Genomic DNA, 20,727 nt, shown 5'->3' on the forward strand with positions numbered 1-20,727 from the left:
AAACCCCCTTAAGATCGAGAGAGTTCACCGGATCGGAACACCAAAAAATGTAGAAGCCAATTGGCCAGGAGATACTATAGTGAGGTTCCGGTTCTACAAAGATAAAGCAGAAATATGGACGAAATTAAGGGGAAAACCTCCCTTACAGTATGGAGGGTCGGAGCTTCAAATCTATACAGATTTAGCCCCAGAAACACTTGCAAGACGGCGACTCCTAAAACCACTTCTGGAGCAAATGCGGGAACAGAATGTCAAATATAACTGGGGATTTCCAGCCTGTTTAATAGGCCAGAAAGAGGGAAGATCAGCTAGTTTGAGGTTCCCTGAAGAATTAAAGGGGTTGTAAAGGTTCGTTTTTTATTTTCTAAATGGGTTACTTTAAGCTAGAGCATTGTTGGTTCACTTACCTTTTCCTTCTATTTCCCTTCTAATTGTTTTTTTCTTTGTTTTCTTTGTCTGAATTTCTCACTTCCTGTTCCTCCTCAGTTAGGTGTTCAGTAATGATGATGGTGGAAAGCTTACTGAGGAGAAACAGGAAACAGGAAGTGAGAAATTCAAACAAAGAAAACAAAAACATTTAGAAGGGAAATAGAAGGAAAAGGTAAGTGAACCAACAATGCACTAGCTTAAAGGAACCAATTTAGAAAATAAAAGACGAACCTTTACAACCCCTTTTAATAGGATTTTGTAAAAAACTGGACTTGCAGGTGCCAGAATTGCCAGGCTGGGCAGAAAAATAAAATGAGATATGAGAGGAAGCGGCCTCTGTAGAGAAGGCCGATAAGAAGGGGGAATTTATCTGTCCTTTTAATTTTTTCTATATATAAGAGGAGATGAGGGGGGGTTGGGGGCTGACTAAAGGGGGGTTAAAAATGGCCAACAGGGGGCCGGTACTTAGGCTTCAGTTTTTCCTACCCCCCTTCCCCCCAATAGTAAGGGGGGGACGGATGGCAGGATCAGAGCCACACCTCGGAACAAGAGAACCAGTGGTGTAGGTGCTTGTTGGGACCACTAATGGTTCTGAGGCCAGGAATGGGCCAAAGGGGGGGAGGAGGGAGGGGGGGAAGGGAGGAGGAGGGCGAAAGAGGAGGGTGGGAGGGGGGACACTACCTCACCAATTTATCAAGAAAGTAAGGAAAATTCTGATGGCAGAAAGGGCACAGGGCAGAAAAAGAGAAAAGAGAGGACGAGATGACAGCTATTAAGTTCATGACTTATAATGTCAGAGGTCTTAATACTCCAACCAAGAGGCACAAGATATTAAGAGAGCTTAAACGGTACAGAGCGGAGGTAGTATTTCTTCAGGAGACCCACCTGACTTTGGGATCAAATGTTAAATTATATTCGCCAGACTTCCCGACATGGTATTATGGGGATACTATTTCAAAACGAGCAAGGGGAGTGGCAATAGGATTTGCGAAAGGGGTGCGGTTCACATTGAAGGACAGGTTGACGGATGTAGAAGGAAGATTTCTCTTTTTAAAAGGGAAATTATGGGAGATGGAGTGTACCATGCCGAATATCTATGCCCCCAATGTGAGCCTAATTAAATATTTCAGTGAAATCTTAGGGAAAACCGAATGATTTCAAAGCAGGATATGTGATATTGATGGGGGATCTGAACTTTTGTATGGAGCCGGATGTGGACAGTACGTCCCGTGTGCAGGGGACAAACAACGCACAGTTAAAAAATATAAAAAAAATGCATAGTAGCCAGATGGTGGACATCTGGAGAATACTACACTCAAAACAGCAGGATTACACGTTCTACTCCCCTGTACACGGGACGTACTCTAGAATAGACTACATCATGGTAGACCAAAGCTTACTGGAAATGATAGTAGATTCGAATATAGAAATAGTTTCACTATCAGACCTGGGCACCAAAGGCCATCTCTTACTTGGAGATTAAATGAAGAATTGATCCGGGACGAAGCAGGCCTAGAAAGGGTGAAAAGAGAGTTAAATCATTATTTTATGGTAAATGATACCGAAGGAATGTCTAGGGCGACCCTATGGGAGGCACATAAATCTTTTATCAGAGGGATTCTGATATCAGAGGGGGCAAGGAAGAAAAAAGAAAGGAGTAGACAAAATAACAACCTGGCAGCCAAAATATTTAAAATCGAACAAGAACATAAAAAACAACAGGGGAAGCAACAAGAGATCTATCATAAATTAGTTACACAAAGAGACGAACTTAAAGAACTTATGGAACAAGAGACTAGAAGGAAATTTAACATTATTGCAAAAGAAAGGTATTTGTGGGGAAATAAATCCAGTAAACATCTAGCAAAAATGGTGCAGAAAAAGAAAACTAGAAATTTCATAGAAACAATTTAAAATAAGAAAGGTGAGGTGGTATTTTCAACAAAGGACATAGCAGAAACCTTTAAAAATTACTACGAGGGGCTTTACTCTGTGGAGCAGAAGAGCTGGCGGAAAGGGGAGAAAAAGTTCAAAACAAAAGAGTTTCTAGAAGGTGCAAGATTGCCCAATATCGGACAGAGTGAAAGATCAATCCTGGATAAACCAATAACTGAAGAAGAAATTAGTGGAGCGTTGGCGGACTCAGCCTTGGGCAAAAGCCCTGGCCCAGACGGGTTCACAATGCTCTACTACTGTAAGGAGATTTTGATTCCCAGACTGTGTCAGTATTACAACGGACTGGGGACTGAATATGAAATGAGTAGGGAAGCCCTTGCAGCTACCATCATAGTAATTCCGAAGGAAGGTAAAGATAAAAGGCTTTGTTCCGAGTACAGGCCGATTTTGTTGCTTAACGCCGATACCAAATTGTATGCAAAGGTACTAGCAGAACGATTGAAACGGCTGATGACCACACTGGTCCACCCGGACCAGGTGGGATTTATCCCTGGAAGAGAGGGGAGGGATAATGGGGTGAGAGCACTGTTACTCCGTGGAAAGATGAAAGAGAATGGGTCCCCAGGTCTACTCCTGTCGATTGACGCGGAGAAGGCGCTCGACAGGGTAGACTGGGGACTCATTCAAACCCTGGAAACTATGGGCTTTGGACCAAGGATGTTATAGTGGATTAAAACACTATACCACCACCCAATGGCAAGGATAAGAATAAATGGTAGGTTATCCCCAGCATTTGAGATGAAAAACGGTACGAGACAGGGGTGTCCCCTCTTGCCACTCTTGTTTGTGTTGTCTCTAGAGCCCCTTCTGGCCAGCGTCCGCAATAGCCCCAACGTGAATGGGATTAAAGTGGCTCCAAAATTGGCAGAGGTATTTACAAATGGGTTAATGAAAGGGATATTGCCAGATTCAATGAGACAGGCATATATAACATTAATATACAAAGAAGGAAAGGATTCAAAAATATGCTCGTCATATAGACCGATAGCACTATTGAACATAGATTTCAAAATACTAACTAAAATACTAACATTAAGGCCCTGTACACACGAGAGGATATCCGATGGAAATGGTCCGCCGGACCGTTTCCATCGGACATTTCTCCTCTGGATTTTGATCTGATGGCTTGTACACACCATCAGATCAAAATCCCAGCGGAAAACATCCGCGGTGATGACGCGGCGACGTGTGCGACCCTGGAAGGTAAATACTTTCACGCATGCGTCGAATCATTTCGACGCATGCGAGGGATGGGGATCGGACGGACTTATCCGGTGAGTCTGTACAGACGACCGGATAAGTCCGAAGGACAGGTTTCCAACGGATAGATTTCTTAGCATGCTTAGAAATTTTTATCCGCTGGAAAACCGTCGGCTGGACAAATGTCCGCTGGAAAATGTCCGCTCAGGCCTAGACACGACCGGATCTGTCCGCTGGAACTGATCCGCGGATAAATCCCAGCGGACAGATCCGGTCGTGTGTACGGGGCCTAAGACTACAGCCATTACTAAAGACCATTATAGATTCAGATCAGACAGGGTTTATGCCACAAAGAACGACAGATGTAAATCTATGTAGACTATTTACAAATATACATACCCATCATAATTGTGAAGGAACAAGAACGGTAGCCTCCCTAGATATAGAGAAGGTCTTCGATACAATCGAATTACCTTTTCTATGGGAAGTACTTAGAAGAATGGGGTTTCCAGTAACATTTATTAAATGGGTACAAATAATATACAGAAAACCTATGTCAGTGGTTAAATTGGGAGGGAAAACTGTCATCATTATTTCAGCTGCACAGAGGCACAAGACAGGGTGGGACGGGGGTGCTCTCCGGCACTTTTTGCAATAGCAATAGAGCCAGTGGCAGAGGCTCTAAGGACCTCACAAGACATCCAGGGACTCCGAATAGGGGGGCTGGAGGAGAGGGTAGCCCTGTATGCTGACGATATGCTGTTATTTCTAAAGGATGCAGGTCCATCATTGAAGGGAGCCCTAGAGCTACTGAATGTCTTCTCAGGTTTTACAGGACTTAAAGTGAATTGGGATAAATCACTGTTATTTGCCGTCGATCAAGATGCGCAGGATATAGCGACCCCAAATCTTCCACTGAGATGGGTAACAGAGTTTAAATATTTGGGTATAATATCACGCCAGGCTGAGGAATTCAAAAAGTTAAATTTAGACCCAGTGCTGCAGGAATATAAGAAAAAACGAAGGATATGGGAAACGCTTCCTCTGTCTCTTTTGGGACGTATACATTTAATAAAAATGAAGATCCTTCCTAAGTTGCTATATCTGTTTAGAAACTCACCACAATGGTTACCAAAAAGCTTTTTCATACAGCTACATGGTGTTATATCCTCATTCATATGGCAAAATAAAATAGCCAGAATAAAATTAAAAACACTTATGCGTCCAGTAGAACAGGGGGGTTAGCATTTCCAGATTTACATAAATATTATCTTGCAACTCAGCTGGTGACAATAAGGAGATGGTTGAACCCAGATGGATATGATCCCGCTACAATGGTAGAGGCGGCAGTGGTCCAGTCTTTGGAGGCACTGCCGGCATTACCATTTTGTGGGCTAAAATGTAGGCGAGATTTAACTTCATCAATGATAACAACAATAAAGGTATGGAAAGTAGGCATAGCAAGAGGGAGAAATCTAAAAACATATATATCCCCAAAAACTCCATTATGGAGAAATCCTGAGTTGATACATTTAAATTCTATTCAGGACCCTAGAGCATGGGTGCTCAACCTGTGGCTCTCCAGCTGTTTCAGAACTACAATTCCCATGAGGCATTGCAAGCTACTGACTGTTACAAGCATGACTCCCAAAGGCAGAGGCATGATGGGACTTGAAGTTCTGCAACAGCTGGAGAGCCACAGGTTGAGCACCCATGTGGCCTAGAGCATGGACATAATTTGAAGTAATAAGAATATCACAAGTAATATATGAGGGAAAAATATCCTCATTTGCAGATATGAGAGAAAAATTGAATGTGCCGGAGAATTATTTTTATAGACATATGCAGTTGGTTCATGCTCTGGCAGCCCAATTTCCTGATGGAATCCTGCAGCTAATAGAAACAGGCTTATAACAACTGGTGAGAAAGAGAAAAGAAAAAGGGTCGATCTCAACTTTTTACACCCACTAGTAAAAACAGAGTTATCAGACATGAATAAATTATGTGAGTTTTGGCTGAGAGATGTCCCAAAGCTGTCATCAGAAAACTGGGGGGGAGATATACAAATTTCCATTTCAGATTTTAGTCTCACCTTGAGACAAATTAATTCAATTTAAAATAACACATAGGAGTTATTATACACCATATACATTTTTAAAATATTTCCATCATATCCTCAAAACTGTTGGAGATGCGCAGGCACTCCAGGGAACTTTGTACATATATTCTGGACTAGATATGTGCATTCCCGTTCGTACGAATGTTATTTTCGTACGAAAATGTTCATTTTCGTACCCGCAGAATAATGTGTACATACGAAAAAATTTAAGCACCAAAATACGAAAACTACCGGATTACGAATGAGTCGCATAACGAACAACCGCAAATATGAATGAACGATCCGACGAAAATACGACAAAACGAAAACGGCAAAAGAACGAATATGACATCTATAACAAAAGACTTGCATTCTGTATTTTGTTTGAAGCCTTGTTCTGTTCGTATTTTGATTTTCAGTCGTATGTTCATATGACATCTAACAAAAGATTTTCATTCTGTATTTTGTTTGAATCCTTTTTCTGTTTGTATGTTCATATGACATCTATGACAAAAGATTTTCATTCTGTATTTTGTTTGAATCCTTTTTCTGTTTGTATTTTGATTTTCAGTCGTATGTTCATTGTTCATATGACATCTAACAAAAGATTTTCATTCTGTATTTTGTTTGAATCCTTTTTCTGTTTGTATGTTCATATGACATCTTATAACAAAAGATTTGTATTCTGTATTCTGAATTCCTTTTTTCTGTTCGTAATTTGGTTTCAAAATCTTTTGTTATAGATGTCATTTTCGTTTTTTTGAATGGGCAGTGAGTGTAGTTAGTTAGTGAAGCCACTTCTCTTTTGTGCTAAGTACAGTAGTACAGTAAAGCCAAATAAACTTTTCTGTGGATTTTCGTCTGAAGGGAGAGATCAGTTGGCCAGACTTTTGAACCCAAAAATGGTTTTCTGATGGAGTTTAAAAACGAACGAATGTTCGGTAAAACGATCGTTTTTATGTTTGTTGTTAAAAAAGTCTGACCAAGTGTATGGGGCTTAACAATAGTTAATGTGGATTAGCCGCGTGTTGAAAGTGCCGCGAATCCCGCGATATATTTACGAAAGTACAAAATGACGAAAATTCCCAAAAATTATTGTCTAACAAGTAACGAACATGAATTAAACAGAATAACGAACCATCCCGCATGTACGAAAATAAAACGGTAACCAAAATACGAAACGATCGGAATACGAAAAAATCGCGTCGTACAAAAAACGAACGGGAACGAACAGGAAAACGGGCATCTTACGAAAAACGAACGGGAACGAACCTACGGAACGATACGAAACAGAACAAAAAAAAAAGAAAAAAAATTCTGTGCACATGTCTATTCTGGACCTGTCCGAAGATAAGGTGGTTTTGGAGAGAGGTCCTGAGAGTAATTGATGAAGTGACACTAGTCCAACTTGACCTGGAGGCAGGAACCTGCCTGTTAGGACTTGTAAAGGAAATTATGGCCCCTATAGAAAGAAGAATAGAGGTGGGTTTGTTGCTTTTCTACGCAAGAAAGGCTATAGTGTTAAATTGGAAAAAAGAGGAAGCCCCCTCGGTGGCGCAATGGAAAAATCTGATAAACAATAATTTGTCATTGTATAAAGAGACCTACTATAATAGAGGAAATGGGGAAAAGTATAAAAAAATATGTGCAAATTGGACAGAGAATGTGACAACGGCTTCAGGGTAGGGGGGCATGGAAGTGGGATGGAACTACAGTAATGGAAGAAAGGGATAAGAAAGAGGTTAAATGGGAATAAGATGCAATGGAATGTTTGTATTAATGTGATTTTAATAAGTAGATAAATTAAAATGTGAAATGAATATTTGTATATGAGAAAGGAAAACATTTATAAAGAGATAAAAAAAAAAAGTGTACGAAGAGGAACATAAATTATCCGCTTTCGCTGATGATGTACTGTTCTATATTGTCAAACCTAGAACGTCAATCCCGAATTTACTAAAAATACTTAAACAGTACGGAGATATGTAATGTAATTAAGACCGAGATCCTAAATGTAAATACCAGCAAATTAGACGAACGGTTCCTAAGGGAGGAGTATGGGTTTCCTTGGCAGAAGGATCTTAAATATTTAGGAATCAAACTCGCTAACTCAATTAAGAAAGTATATAAAATAAATTATATTCCCCTACTTGATGAAATAAAAACAGAAATAAAAAGAGTAATAAACAGACCAATTTCCTGGATAGGTCGAATTAAATCCTGAAGATGGTTCTTCTTCCAAAAATTCTTTATAAATTTCAGATGATACCAATCGCATTGCCGCAACCATACCTTAGAGTACTTAAAACTTTGGTAATGAATTATATATGGAAGAATAAAAAACACAGAATCTACTTCCTGGTTTTAAAATAGAAAAAAAAATATGGCGGACTTGCGGTCCCAGACATTAAAAAATATTACAATGCAGCGGTGCTGTCTAGGGTCGTGGAGTGGGCCAGAGATAATCAGGAAAAAAGATGGGTAAAGATAGAAAATGCACTGTCTAATGCAAAATTGGGAAGTATTATTTGGAATCCCCCTCAGTTTAGAGCACTGGATGAGAACACTCACAAGATAACACGCAACGCACTTAAAATATGGGACATACTACACAAACAAATAGATAAGGAATATAATTCACCTCTTATAGAGTTAAAGTAAAATTTATATTTTGCACCAGGAAAAAAAATAGTGGGAGGGAATTGGATAAAAAAAAGATAAAGCACAGTTAACCACTTAATGACCGCCGCATGTAACTATACGTCGCTGCCTTTCCTCGGGTCGGGGGTCCGATCGGGACCCCCCCCCGGTACATACCGCGGTCGGTAAGCCTCAGGGAGCGATCCGGGATGAGGGCACGGCTATTCGTTTCTAGCCGCCCCCTCGCGATAGCTCCCCGGAGCTGAAGAACGGGGAGAGCCATATGTAAACACGGCTTCCCCGTGCTTCACTGTGGCGGCTGCATCGATCGTGTGATCCCTTTTATAGGGAGACACGATCAATGACATCAGATCTACAGCCACACCGCCCTACAGTTGTAAACACACACTAGGTGAAGCCTAACTCCTTCAGCGCCCCCTGTGGTTAACTCCCAAACTGCAACTGTCATTTTCACAATAAACAATGCAATTTAAATGCATTTTTTGCTGTGAAAATGACAATGGTCCCAAAAATGTGTCAAAATTGTCCGAAGTGTTCGCCATAATGTCGCAGTCACGAAAAAAACGCTGATCGCCGCCATTAGTAGTAAAAAAATAAACAAATAATAAAAATGCAATAAAACTATCCCCTATTTTGTAAACGCTATAAATTTTGCACAAACCAATCGATAAACGCTTATTGCGATTTTTTTTTACCAAAAATAGGTAGAAGAATACGTATTGGCCTAAACTGAGGAAAAAAAAAATTTATATATGTTTTTGGGGGATATTTATTATAGCAAAAAGTTTAAAATATTGCATTTTTTTCAAAATTGTCACTCTGTTTTTGTTTATAGTGCAAAAAATAAAAACCACAGAGGTGATCAAATACCACCAAAAGAAAGCTCTATTTGTGGGGAAAAAAGGACGTCAATTTAGTTTGGGACCTACGTCGCACGACCGCACAATTGTCTGTTAAAGCGACGCAGTGCCGAATCGCAAAACCTGGCATGGGCATTTAGCTGCCTAAAGGTCCGGGGCTTAAGTGGTTAAGGGATATAATAAAAAAAGGGAAAATAATAACACTACAGGAGTTAAAACACAATGAGGAATTAATGGTAATTGATGAATGGAGATACCGACAGTTGTGCCACTTTGTCCAAAAGCTACCCCAACCATTAAGGTCAGGGGAATAGCTTACACCACTGGAAAGGTTATGTATCACAGATCCTTTAAATCCAAAGGTATTATATCAAGGCTTTATAAGACATTATTAGCAGTGGACCAGCTGGAGATGCCTCCATTCATCAAAAAATGGGAACGGGACATAGGAACACAGAAGGATAATATCACAGTAGAATTTTTTTTAAAAACTGACCCACTCCTCGGCCGTGGACAATAGGACCACAGAAATGAATTATAAGTGCTTAACGGGCTGGTATGTAACACCAGACAAATTAAGTAAATTTAAAGAGGGTCAGTCGGCTGATTGTTGGCAGAGCTGCAAGTCTCCGGGCACAATGGCCCACCTATGGTGAAACTGCCCAAAAGTTAAAAAATTCTGGGAGAAAATTTTAGGTTTGATAAAAGATATCACCAGGAAGGCGATAAAAAACGATCCATGGATAGTACTTTTCCATGGAGGTGAGGAAGCAGCGAAATCCTACAAAGAATCCCTGACACCACATCCGCTAAACGCGGCCAAAAGGCTGATTCCAAAAAAATGGCAGGAGGTGGAGTGCCCATCAATTTGGGAGTGGAGCGACTCGGTCGAAGAGACGTATAATATGGAAGGTTTAAAAAATAGCATAGACGAGGGAAAAACAGGACATAAAGAGAAATGGGAACATTGGAAGAAATTTAAGAAAACCTGGAGCTATGCGGAAAACCTAAGGGTCAAGACCTGAATAGGGGCCAGTGTAGGGATAAATAATAATATATGGCTGTAAGCATAGTAATGGGGAGGTAGCAGGGGTGGGGAGGGAGGGGGGGGGGTGGGATAAAACATGGGTGGTGGGAAGGCAGAGGGTTATAATAGGGCAATTTTCTTAAATGCTTGTATACGATTTTTGTATTGAAGTGGAGCAAGTACGTTGGGAACGTTTTTTGATAGAACATAATATATATATATAAGAAGGTGTAGGAATCCGCGCTTAGGATGTAACTGTGCTGCTGCCTCCCTGAAAGGTCTCAAAAGAGACCAATAAAATTAATATGCAAACAGTGGGATAGTGGCGCTGCTGAGTCGACTATAATTACATAAGATGTGGGTAACCCAAGTTGTCAAACTTGTGTTGGGTAACCTGAATAAGGGATAAATCCAATATCGTGGACCCCCTTTCTGCAACACACAATAAGAGATGAAAATGTGTGTAGGTTACCCCATTAATAATGCCAACAAAAACTTGCTGCCAAGTAAGTAGCTAGTTAATGGCCTTCCACCATAGGTTGGTGTCTGTATACCAAGTAAGATAGTAGAGAGATAATGAAGGATCATCAATAATCAAAAAATAGTGCAGGTCAGGACCCTGTGTGGGCCAGTAGTTTCACAGTAATCTTGTAATCAACAAGTGTGTACACGGGTGTGTCTCAAATCCTAGTGCACCTAAATGTGTAGTTGGGCTCCTCCTTGATAAGGAATACCAACTGGGAGTGTGCTATTGAGGCAAATAAAAATAAAAAATAGAATTGCAATACAGTGCCTAATCCAACTGGCATAGACACCAACAGCCTATAGTGGCTCGTAATATAGTGATGTGTAGTTGTGTATGCTTACATATTAATTAGTGAAAAATAAAAAAGTATATACCTTGTTTCCCCGAAAATAAGACACCGTCCTATATTTATTTTTCCTCAAGAAAACACACTATGGCTTATTTTCAGGGGATGTCTTATTTTTATTACCGGCAAGTATGGTACAACAATCTACATTTATTCAAATACAGTAGCAGACTGTTTGCTGAAGTTTTTCCCCCTATCCCCTGGTGTTTGTGTGTGGGGTGAGAGACTGTTGCTGGTCAGTGCTGGGGAGAAGCTTTACTTCTTCCCCTGAGCACAGAGCGTCCTGCTCCTCACTTGGTCACTTCACTGAGGAGACTTTTTACTTTCACTTTTAGCGGGACCTGACAGGGGGAGCCGACCTTATTGATGGGGCTGCCAACACCTCTCCGGTCACCTAGAGATACCGTAGCAGCTGTCACAATGGAGCAGATAAGACGGGCTGCATGACTTCTTTACAGCTCCGCACCAGTACACTACGGTACATACGCCTATCACGTCTTGTTTACCGCTCCGCGCCGCTACGCCCATCACTACGTCTTATTTTCGGGGGTATGGCTTATATTTCGGAAATCCTGCTACGGCTTATTTTAGGAGTACGTCTTATTTTTGGGGAAACACGGTAGTAACCGGTATATGGTCAGGACACTGTGCAGGCCAACAGGTGAAATTTGTGGTTGTGTCAACAACCCTGATCAATTCTCAAAGCCAGACAGTGTAATTAGACCACCAAAGTGTTGCAGACAATTACATATCTCCTAGTTCATAGAATAATCTATACAAATGCTTTCTAGCAATGCTGAAGTCCGTAAAGGCTAAATAAGCTTTGTGGGTTCCACTGTTCCTAGTGGGAATAATGGATCAAAGTTCAAGTCAGCTGGGTTCCTCCCATATAAAAACTAAGTAAATACAAATGAGCAAAAGGTGTATGCTTCACTGACCGCCTATCCCACAGAAGCTGCAAATAGAGGCTGCCGACACCGCCGGTGATTTCCTCCTCATGAATCCATGTTAGACCGGGCAGCTAGCAGCTGGGATGGTTGGCGTACGGCCAGATAGCATGCGGGCTTGTAAGATGGTCACCTGACGCGTTTTGTCATGTGACTTTTTCAAAGGTGATGGTCACCTTTGAAAAAGTCACATGATGAAACGCGTCATATGACCATCTTACAAGCACGTACACACGCACAATATCTGGCCATACGCCAACTATCCCAGCTGCTAGCTGCCCGGTCTAACACGGACGCCTGAGGAGGAAATCACCGGCGGTGTCGGCAGCCTCTATTTGCAGCTTCTGTGGGATAGGCGGTCAGTGAAGCATACACCTTTTGCTCATTTGTTTTTACTTAGTTTTTTATGTGGGAGGAACCCAGCTGTCTTTAGGACCTGCCGTGGAGACTTCTCCACTAAGTAATTTTTAACCTTATCTTAAATAAAAAATAAAACATTTTTTTGGAACTTTCCAAAAAAATATATCACGCTATGTGGATTTCCCTTTTTTACATTTCCACCACCATTTTTACATTGACACCACCATTGCCGCCCGAGATACAGCCTTAGCGGTTTTTATCTTTGAGAAGCTGCACTGCCGAGGATCCAAAACAGAGCACTGTGCAACAGGAGTGATCAAGGTACCATCACCAACACCGCCCTTTGCCCCTTGGGGGTGTCGACATCTGGTGAGTGGGGACCTAAGCGGGGGAGCATTTCTAGAAAGCATTTGTATTCCTGCACTTATATTGATTATTCTATGAACTAGGATATATATAATTGTCTGCAACACTTTGGTGGTCTAATTACACTGTCTGGCTTTGAGAATTGATCAGGGTTGTTGACACAACCACAAATTTCACCTGTTGGCCTGCACAGTGTCCTCCTGACCATATACCGGTTACTATATACTTTTTTATTTTTTATTTTTCACTAATTAATTTGTAAGCATACACAACTACACATCACTATATTAAGAGCCACTATAGGCTGTTGGTGTCTATGCCAGTTGGATTAGGCACGGTATTGTAATTCTATTTTTTATTTTTATTTTCAATAGCACACTCCCAGTTGGTATTCCTTATCAAGGAGGAGCCCAACTACACATTTAGGTGCACTAGGATTTGAGACACACCCGTGTACACACTTGTTGATTACAAGATTACTGTGAAACTACTGGCCTGCACAGGGCCCTGACCTGCACTACTTTTTGATTATTGATGATCCTTCATTATCTCTCTACTATCTTACTTGGTATACGGACACCAACCTATGGTGGAAGGCCATTAACTAGCCACTTACTTGGCAGCAAGTTTTTGTTGGCATTATTAATGGGGTAACCTACACACATTTTCATCTCTTATTGTGTGTTGCAGAAAGGGGGTCCACGATATTGGATTTATCCCTTATTCAGGTTACCCAACACAAGTTTGACAACTTGGGTTACCCATATCTTATGTAATTATAGTCGACTCAGCAGCGCCACTATCCCACTATTTGCATATTAATATATATATATATATACTGTATATATACTTATAAAAAATAAATAAAAATAATAATAATAACAAAAGATAAGGAAAAGAAAAACCACAAATGATGCAAAACCATAGCAGAGACGATATAAGCAAAAACAAATAACTGTGTGCTTGTCTCTTGTTCTGGGTGGAGTCTGATGTGGGAAAAAATAAAAATAAAATTAATTCCCGTATTATGTTTGCATTTTTGATAGGGGCATTCATTCCCCGGACATTATATGAAATGATATTGATTTTAATCATCTGATATTATGAGGTAGCTTTCTAAAACCGAAGTCTTATTATATAATTTCCTAGAGGTCACCCCTCTCCACCCCTCCCACCACCCCTCCCATCCCCCCGTCCCTCCCCCCCCATCATGAGGGCTAGTGGCCTCCCCATGGCCCATAGATCCGTGGCCCTCCCCCATCCGGCCCTAAGGTTCTCCCCCCTAGAGGTTGGACTCTGGGTGAGGCTTTATTCGGGGGCATTTGTCCTCCCAAATTGGGAGGCCCCCTGCGCCAGCTCTGTTCACATTTTTCCTGCTATACCAAGGTGGCCGTAACCTTTAACCTTTCGCCCCGTCCCCCACCCCTGCTCCCGCTCCTCCCTCCAAGAACCATCTCATCCTCTCTCTACCCTATTCTCATCATTTTCTTCTCTTCTCTTCTCATCCCTCCTACTGCGCCTTATTTTTATTTATTTTTTGGGAATCAGTTGCCAAAGCTGCTGTTCTGAATTAGGCCTCTTCTCCTCTTTTTCCCACCAGCCTGGAATCTCTATTTCTGGGATGCTCAACCTCTTACAAAAGTTTACCATGTCTTCCGGGAATCTCAAAGTGGCAGAGCGTCCATCTTTTCTTCCAACTAAGCAGGCTGGGCAGCCCCAAAAGTACTGAATGTCCTGCCGCTTTAATTGCTCCACTAAAGGTTTTAATAGTCTTTTCCTAATTAGTGTCTCGGCTGCGAGGTCCGGGAAAATCTGTAAGGTAGTCTCTTCAAACTTTGCTGGAACCTTGGATTTTAGGGATAAACGGATCTGCTCTTTGTCTTGAAAATTGTGTAATCGCATAATTACGTCTCTCGCAGTTCAACGAGCACGCAACTTGGCAGGCCGCAGGTAAAGAGGAGGGGGGTGAGAGAGCACCCCCTCCTGAACTGTACCAGGCCACATGCACTCAACTTGGGGAGGATGTCCCCATGTTGATGGGGACAAGGGCCTCATCCCCACAACCCTTGCCCGGTGGTTGTAGGGGTCTGCGGCCGGGGGCTTATCAGAATCTGGAAGCCCCTTTAACAAAGGTGACCCCCAGATCCCGGCCCCTCCCCTATGTGAATTGGTAACGGGTTACATTGTACCCCTACCATTTCACCTAAAAAAAGTGACAACAATTGTAAAAACAAACATACACAAAGCTTGGGACAAGTCCTGTAATAAAAAATAATCCAGTGATATAATCCTTCCACGACCCGATGACACGCCAACACGATCTATTCCGCCTACATGGGAAACGCCCACCAAATGACGCGAGACTCGCCATGACAGCTCTTAAATACGTGCACGTGTGACCCCACCTCCCTCTGACTCAACGGGGGATTCCGGCGGTTTCCCTGTGGCGTCATACTTGACACTGCCCCCCCTCTGACGCAACGGGGAATTCTAGAAAGTGGACCAGTCGGTTGCTAACTGGAGTTGTTTCTAGTAGAAGACATGTTATGTCTACATTAGGGGAATAAAGGCCTATTGGGGACAGTATCCAGTTCCAACCAATCAGGTAAGTCAATGGGGTCAGTGTCAAGGAAGCAAAACACACCTGGCAGTTGCCTGTGGTCATTCAAAAAGAAACTGTCATTGCATAGGTATATAGTGAGGCCAAAAGGATAGTTCCACACATATGTGCTACCACAGTCCCTAACCTTATCCAGCCGAGACTTACTTTGAGGTCTCATGTAAAGGTTTCTGCAAGATAGATCCAGAAGGAGGTGAATGTTATCACCGTCAGATTGTATTGGGCCCCTATCCGTGCACCCTGCATTAGACATCTCTGGGTTGGGTGCGTTCTCCACCGCCAGGGACATTAACTCTGTTTACCCTATCCAGTTCAATGGACACAGATGTAGGCCTGCCCAAAATGTCATTAAATATGCCAATAATGGTGTGACGTAAGTCTGCCATTCTAGAAGGCTCCGGAAATGCCACGCAACTTAATGTTCTTTTGCCTTAGTCGATTTTCTAAATCATCATGCTGTAAGTGAAGGTGGGTCATAGCAGTCTGTTCTTGCTTGTGCAGAGCTTCCAGAGAGTCCAGCCTTTGCAGCATTGCATCTCTATCAGTAGAGAGAATATTAACAGTGTTTTTGAGTTTTTGTACATTTTGAGACACTTTCGTAATGTCCTGACACAACGATGGAAACCATCCTGGTCGCAATAGTTTCCATATCCTGTCTCGTCGGTAGGGATAACAGGATAGCTGACATCTCTGCAGGAGACAATACGCGATGAGAGGCAGGGGCAGGCAGAACGCCAGGATTTGTGAAATCAGCCGACATGCTGGGCTGAATAGAGCTGGCTTGCAAGTCCTCTCTCAATAGCACAGGTATGCCAGAGAGACTGGAGCTCAAAGGGGAGAGAGCCCTGTCAGTGGCGGAGGAAAGCTTCCTACCTGAGATACAGCTGCAAGAGGTGCCGCACTGTCCCTCGTGGCGGTTTCTGGTGCCATCTTGTTCCGGGAGGCCGATCGAGTTCTCGGTGTTCCTGGGGTGAAAAACTGCTGAATGGTGGCAGATTGTTTTCCACGGTGATCCCCATGTTTAGGATCGCAGGCAGGAGCAGATGAGAAGCTCTTCCTGGTGTAGATCTCAGACACTACATGTCTTTACGCCACCGTAGCACCGCTATGACCCTTTTGTTTTTTATTTAAATGGCAAGTATTTTATACTTACCTCTTCTGTGCAAGGTTTTTTTGGCCCCCGGTCATCCCTTTTCTGGGGTCCCCTCGTGGTGCTCCTCCTTCTTGAGTGCCCCCACAGAGAGCCGCATTCCATGCAGCTGCTGCATCCTTTAACACATGACTCAGGCACGCACCTGGCTCCCACTTCACTGGATTTCTGATAGCAGCGTGAGCCAATGGTTCCTGCTGCTATCAATCTGTGCTCGTCCTTGTTGCTGGAACGATTGGGTTCAGGTAAGAAAAAGGGGTCGGGGGGAGGGGGTGCTGCAGCACCCTAATGCACTCTTGAGTTTTTGTAAATCAACCCCACTGTGTTCCTTGGACCATTATTGAACCATTTTTACAGTGTGGTAGGTTGCACTATCCTTCTGAAAGAGGCCACTGTGATCAGAGAATACCATTTCCATGAAGAGGTGTACTCGGTCAGTAACAATATTTAGGTAGGTGAAATGTGTCAAGTAACATGCACATGAATGACAGGACACAAGCTTTTCCAGCAGAGCATTGCCCAAACATCCCACTGTCTCTGCCATGTCATCTACTGGTGTTGGTCCACTGTTTGTAATCAAGTCTAAAATCAGCGCAGCCCTCTACCAGGAAATTCTAGAGCACTTCATGCATCCCTCTGCTGACTTACTTTATAGAGATGTTGATTTCATTTTCCAGCAGGACTTGGCACATGCCCACTCTGCCAAAAGTACCAATACCTGGTTTAATTAGATCATGGTATTACAATGCTTGATTGGCCAGCAAACTTTCTTGATCTAAACCCCATTGAGAATCTGTGGGGTATTGTCAAGAGAAAGTTGAGACACCAGACCCAACAATACAGACGTGCTGAAGGCCGCTATCAAAGCAACCTGGGCTTCATCCTCAGTGCCACAGGCTTTGATACACTAATGCAGTAATTCATGCAAAAGGAGCCCCAACCAAGTATTGAGTGCATACTCTACTGTACATATACATACTTTTCAATAAGCCAACATTTCTGTATTAAAAACCCTTTTTTTTTTTTTGGTCCTTATGTAGTATTTACATTTTCTGAAATGCCAAATTAATCAGCATTTGAAAAAATGCCACCGCCTCAGCTGGGAAGCCAGGATAGGATCTTTTTTTTTTTTTTTTTTTTTTTCAGGCTTCCCAGCCTAGAGGTGAGATCTGGGGACTTATTGACCCCAGATCTCACTATAAAAAGGACCTGTCACCGCACTATTCTTATTACAAGTGATGTTTACATTCCTTGAGGTAGGAATAAAAGTGATAAATAAAAAATGTAAAAAAAAAGCATCAAACTAAAAAAAAATAAAAGTAAAATTAACAAAAAAAAATTAACCCCTTGACGACTAGCGCACGACAATATACGTCAGCACAATGGCACGGCTGGGCAAATGGACGTACAGGTACGTCCCCTTTAAGAGGCGGCATTGTGGGCGTGCGCACGCCCGCCGCGAGCTCTGTGAGTCTGACCGCGAGTCCACGGGGATACCCGCGATCATCTCACGGAAAAGAAGAAAGGGGAAATGCTGATGTAAACAAGCAATCGGGAGTGGTGATCAGTGTCATGTCACACGTAACCACGCCCTCCCCACAGTTAGAACACATCCCTAGGACACACTTAACCCTGTCTGCGCCCCCTACTGGTTAACCCCTTCACTGCCAGTGTCATTTTTACAGTAATCAGTGCATTTTTATAGCACCGATCGCTGTATCAATGACAATGGTCCCAAAATGGCGTCAAGTGTCTGATGTGTCCGCCATAATGTCGCAGTCTTGATAAAAATCGCTGATTGCCACCATTACTAGTAATAAAAATGCCATAAACTATTCCCTATTTTGTAGACGCTATAACTTTTGCGCAAACCAATCAATAAACACTTATTGAGATTTTTTTGTTTATAGCACAAAAAATAAAAACCGAAGATGTGATCAAATGTCCCCAAAACAAAGCTCTATTTGTGGGGAAAAAAAGGACGTCAATTTTGTTTGGGAGCCACGTCGCACGACCGCGCAATTGTCAGTTAAAGCGACACAGTGCCGAATCACAAAAAGTGCTCTGGTCTTTGACCAGTGAAATGGACCGGGGCTTAAGTGGTTAAAGCGCCCCTGTCCCCACGTGCTTGCTCGCAGAAGCGAACGCATACGTAAGTCGTGCCCACATATGTAAACGATGTTCAAACCACACATGTAGGGTATCACTGCAAACCATAGCGTGAGAGCAATAATTCTAGCCCAAAACCTCCTCCTGTAGCTCCAAAAATTTAACCAGTTTTTTTTTTTTAAAGTTTCGTCTATGTGGATTTTTAAGTACCAAAGTTTGGCGCCATTTCACAAGTATGTGCAAATTTTGAAGCGTAACATGTTTGGTATCTATTTACTCAGCGTAACATCATCTTTCACATTATGCAAAAACATGGGCTAACATTACTGTTTTTTTGGGGGGGTTTTATGCATGAAACTTTTCCCCCCAAAAAAAGCATTTGAAAAATTGCTGCACAAATGCTATGCAAGATAAAAAGTTGCAAAGACCACCATTTTTTTTCTGTAGGATCTCTGCTAAAAATATATATATAATATTTGGGGGTTGTGTGTAAATTCCAGCAAAAAAAAAGATTTTTATATGTAGGAGAGTAATGTCAGAATTGGCCTGTTAGGCAAGTGGTTAATAGTCATATACACTTTTTTCATTAACCATTGTGTCTAGAACCTATATAAAATAAGTGTTTGTTTATGCTGTGCAAAATCTTGACTCCTGCTGTAGCTATAACAATTTAGCAATAAGGACTAATTTTAACGTACATCCCTTCAGGGTGATACTGAGGATACACTGGTACCAATGTGCCACCGTCCCGGTATTATGTGAATTCTGGCTAGGGACTAGTAATTGTGGACTTTGAAGGCACACAATAAGTATGATAAGAAACTAGATAATTTATTTTATAGAAATGTCATAAAAAACAGTTACAAATATAAAATCAAAGAAATTATCTAGTTTCTTATCATACTTATCGTGTGCCTTCAAAGTCCACAATTACTAGTCCTTAGCCAGAATTCATATAACAATTTAGCATCTTAAATTATGTTCTCCAAGGCCCAACTTCCTTTTCTTTTCTTTTTTTTTATAGAATGGTTTTAGCATTGATGATGTTTTATCTGTTTGTGTTATTAGTGTTATCCTAAAGAGGTAAAAAACATTTTTGGTGTCAGCCCCCACCTCTCCCTTTTACTTACCTGAGATCTCATTCGATCCAGTGCTGTGCACATCTTCAGCTCTTCTCTCCCCTCATGTCCGGGTCTTGCTGGCTTTCCTGGGACACCAGGAGCCATTGGCTCCCAGTGCTGTCAATCAAAGCCAGTGATGATGGAGCAGGGGGCAGGGCCGAGTCCTGCTGTCTGTGTCTATGGATGCAGCAGCTGGATTTGGGTGCGAGCACGCACAAGTGCCCCCATGGGGAGGTGCTAGGAGCGCCGGCAGGGGACCTAAAACGAGGAGGATTTCAGCTGCTCTGTGTTATTCCATTGCACAGAGCAGGTAAGTAAAGACATGTTTGTTATTTAAAATATATATATATATATATATATATATATATATATATATATATATATATATATATATATATATATATATATAAAATAACTTTTACAATCACTTTAAAGATTGGTTTAAGCCATATGGTTTTTCAGTGATTGTATTTGTATTGGGTGATTTGTATTTCTTTATATATTTCTTTTTTATCTCTGTATCCTAGTTCTGTCTCAAAATTTCCCTATTATTTACATAATTTTCTCATCAGTGTTCTCATTTAACAGGTGGTATCACCAGAGTGTTGCGATGACATAGCTGTTAAAAAAGATTTTATTTTTGTACGCTCGTTTAAAGATGGCAAATTGTAAGTAAGTTTTTTTTTTTCTCTTTCTTTATTGTATGACAGATATATTATGAAGTAGTCAATTTTGACAACTTTTGTTGAATTTTACAGCTTTTCTGTTGGGAAAGCAGATATTCGAGACATTGGTGACATTTCTCTTCAAACTGACTGTATTTTAAAGCCAGGTAAGAGCTGTTTTGAATTTAGATTCAGAATACTTTATTAATCCCAATTACCAATTTGGTAAACATGATTATTTTCCTGTTTCATAAAAGTGGGGGATTTTTTTGACAACAGATAGAGA

At 41.6% G+C, this 20,727-nt stretch overlaps 1 protein-coding gene across 2 annotated transcripts in view; it reads left to right on the plus strand.

Moving 5' to 3' along the window:
• ARID4B (AT-rich interaction domain 4B) overlaps positions 1-20,727 on the plus strand; it is an 897,525-nt gene that overhangs the window by 472,096 nt on the left and 404,702 nt on the right. For both annotated transcript variants that reach the window (XM_040350731.1, XM_040350732.1), the window contains exons 9-10: positions 20,365-20,444; positions 20,535-20,608. In XM_040350731.1, the coding sequence (XP_040206665.1) occupies positions 20,365-20,444; positions 20,535-20,608 (154 nt within the window). The remainder of the gene's footprint in view (positions 1-20,364; positions 20,445-20,534; positions 20,609-20,727) is intronic.

The sequence above is a fragment of the Rana temporaria genome, chromosome 4 (assembly GCF_905171775.1).
Source record: "Rana temporaria chromosome 4, aRanTem1.1, whole genome shotgun sequence".
Classification (NCBI taxonomy): Eukaryota; Metazoa; Chordata; class Amphibia; order Anura; family Ranidae; genus Rana; species Rana temporaria.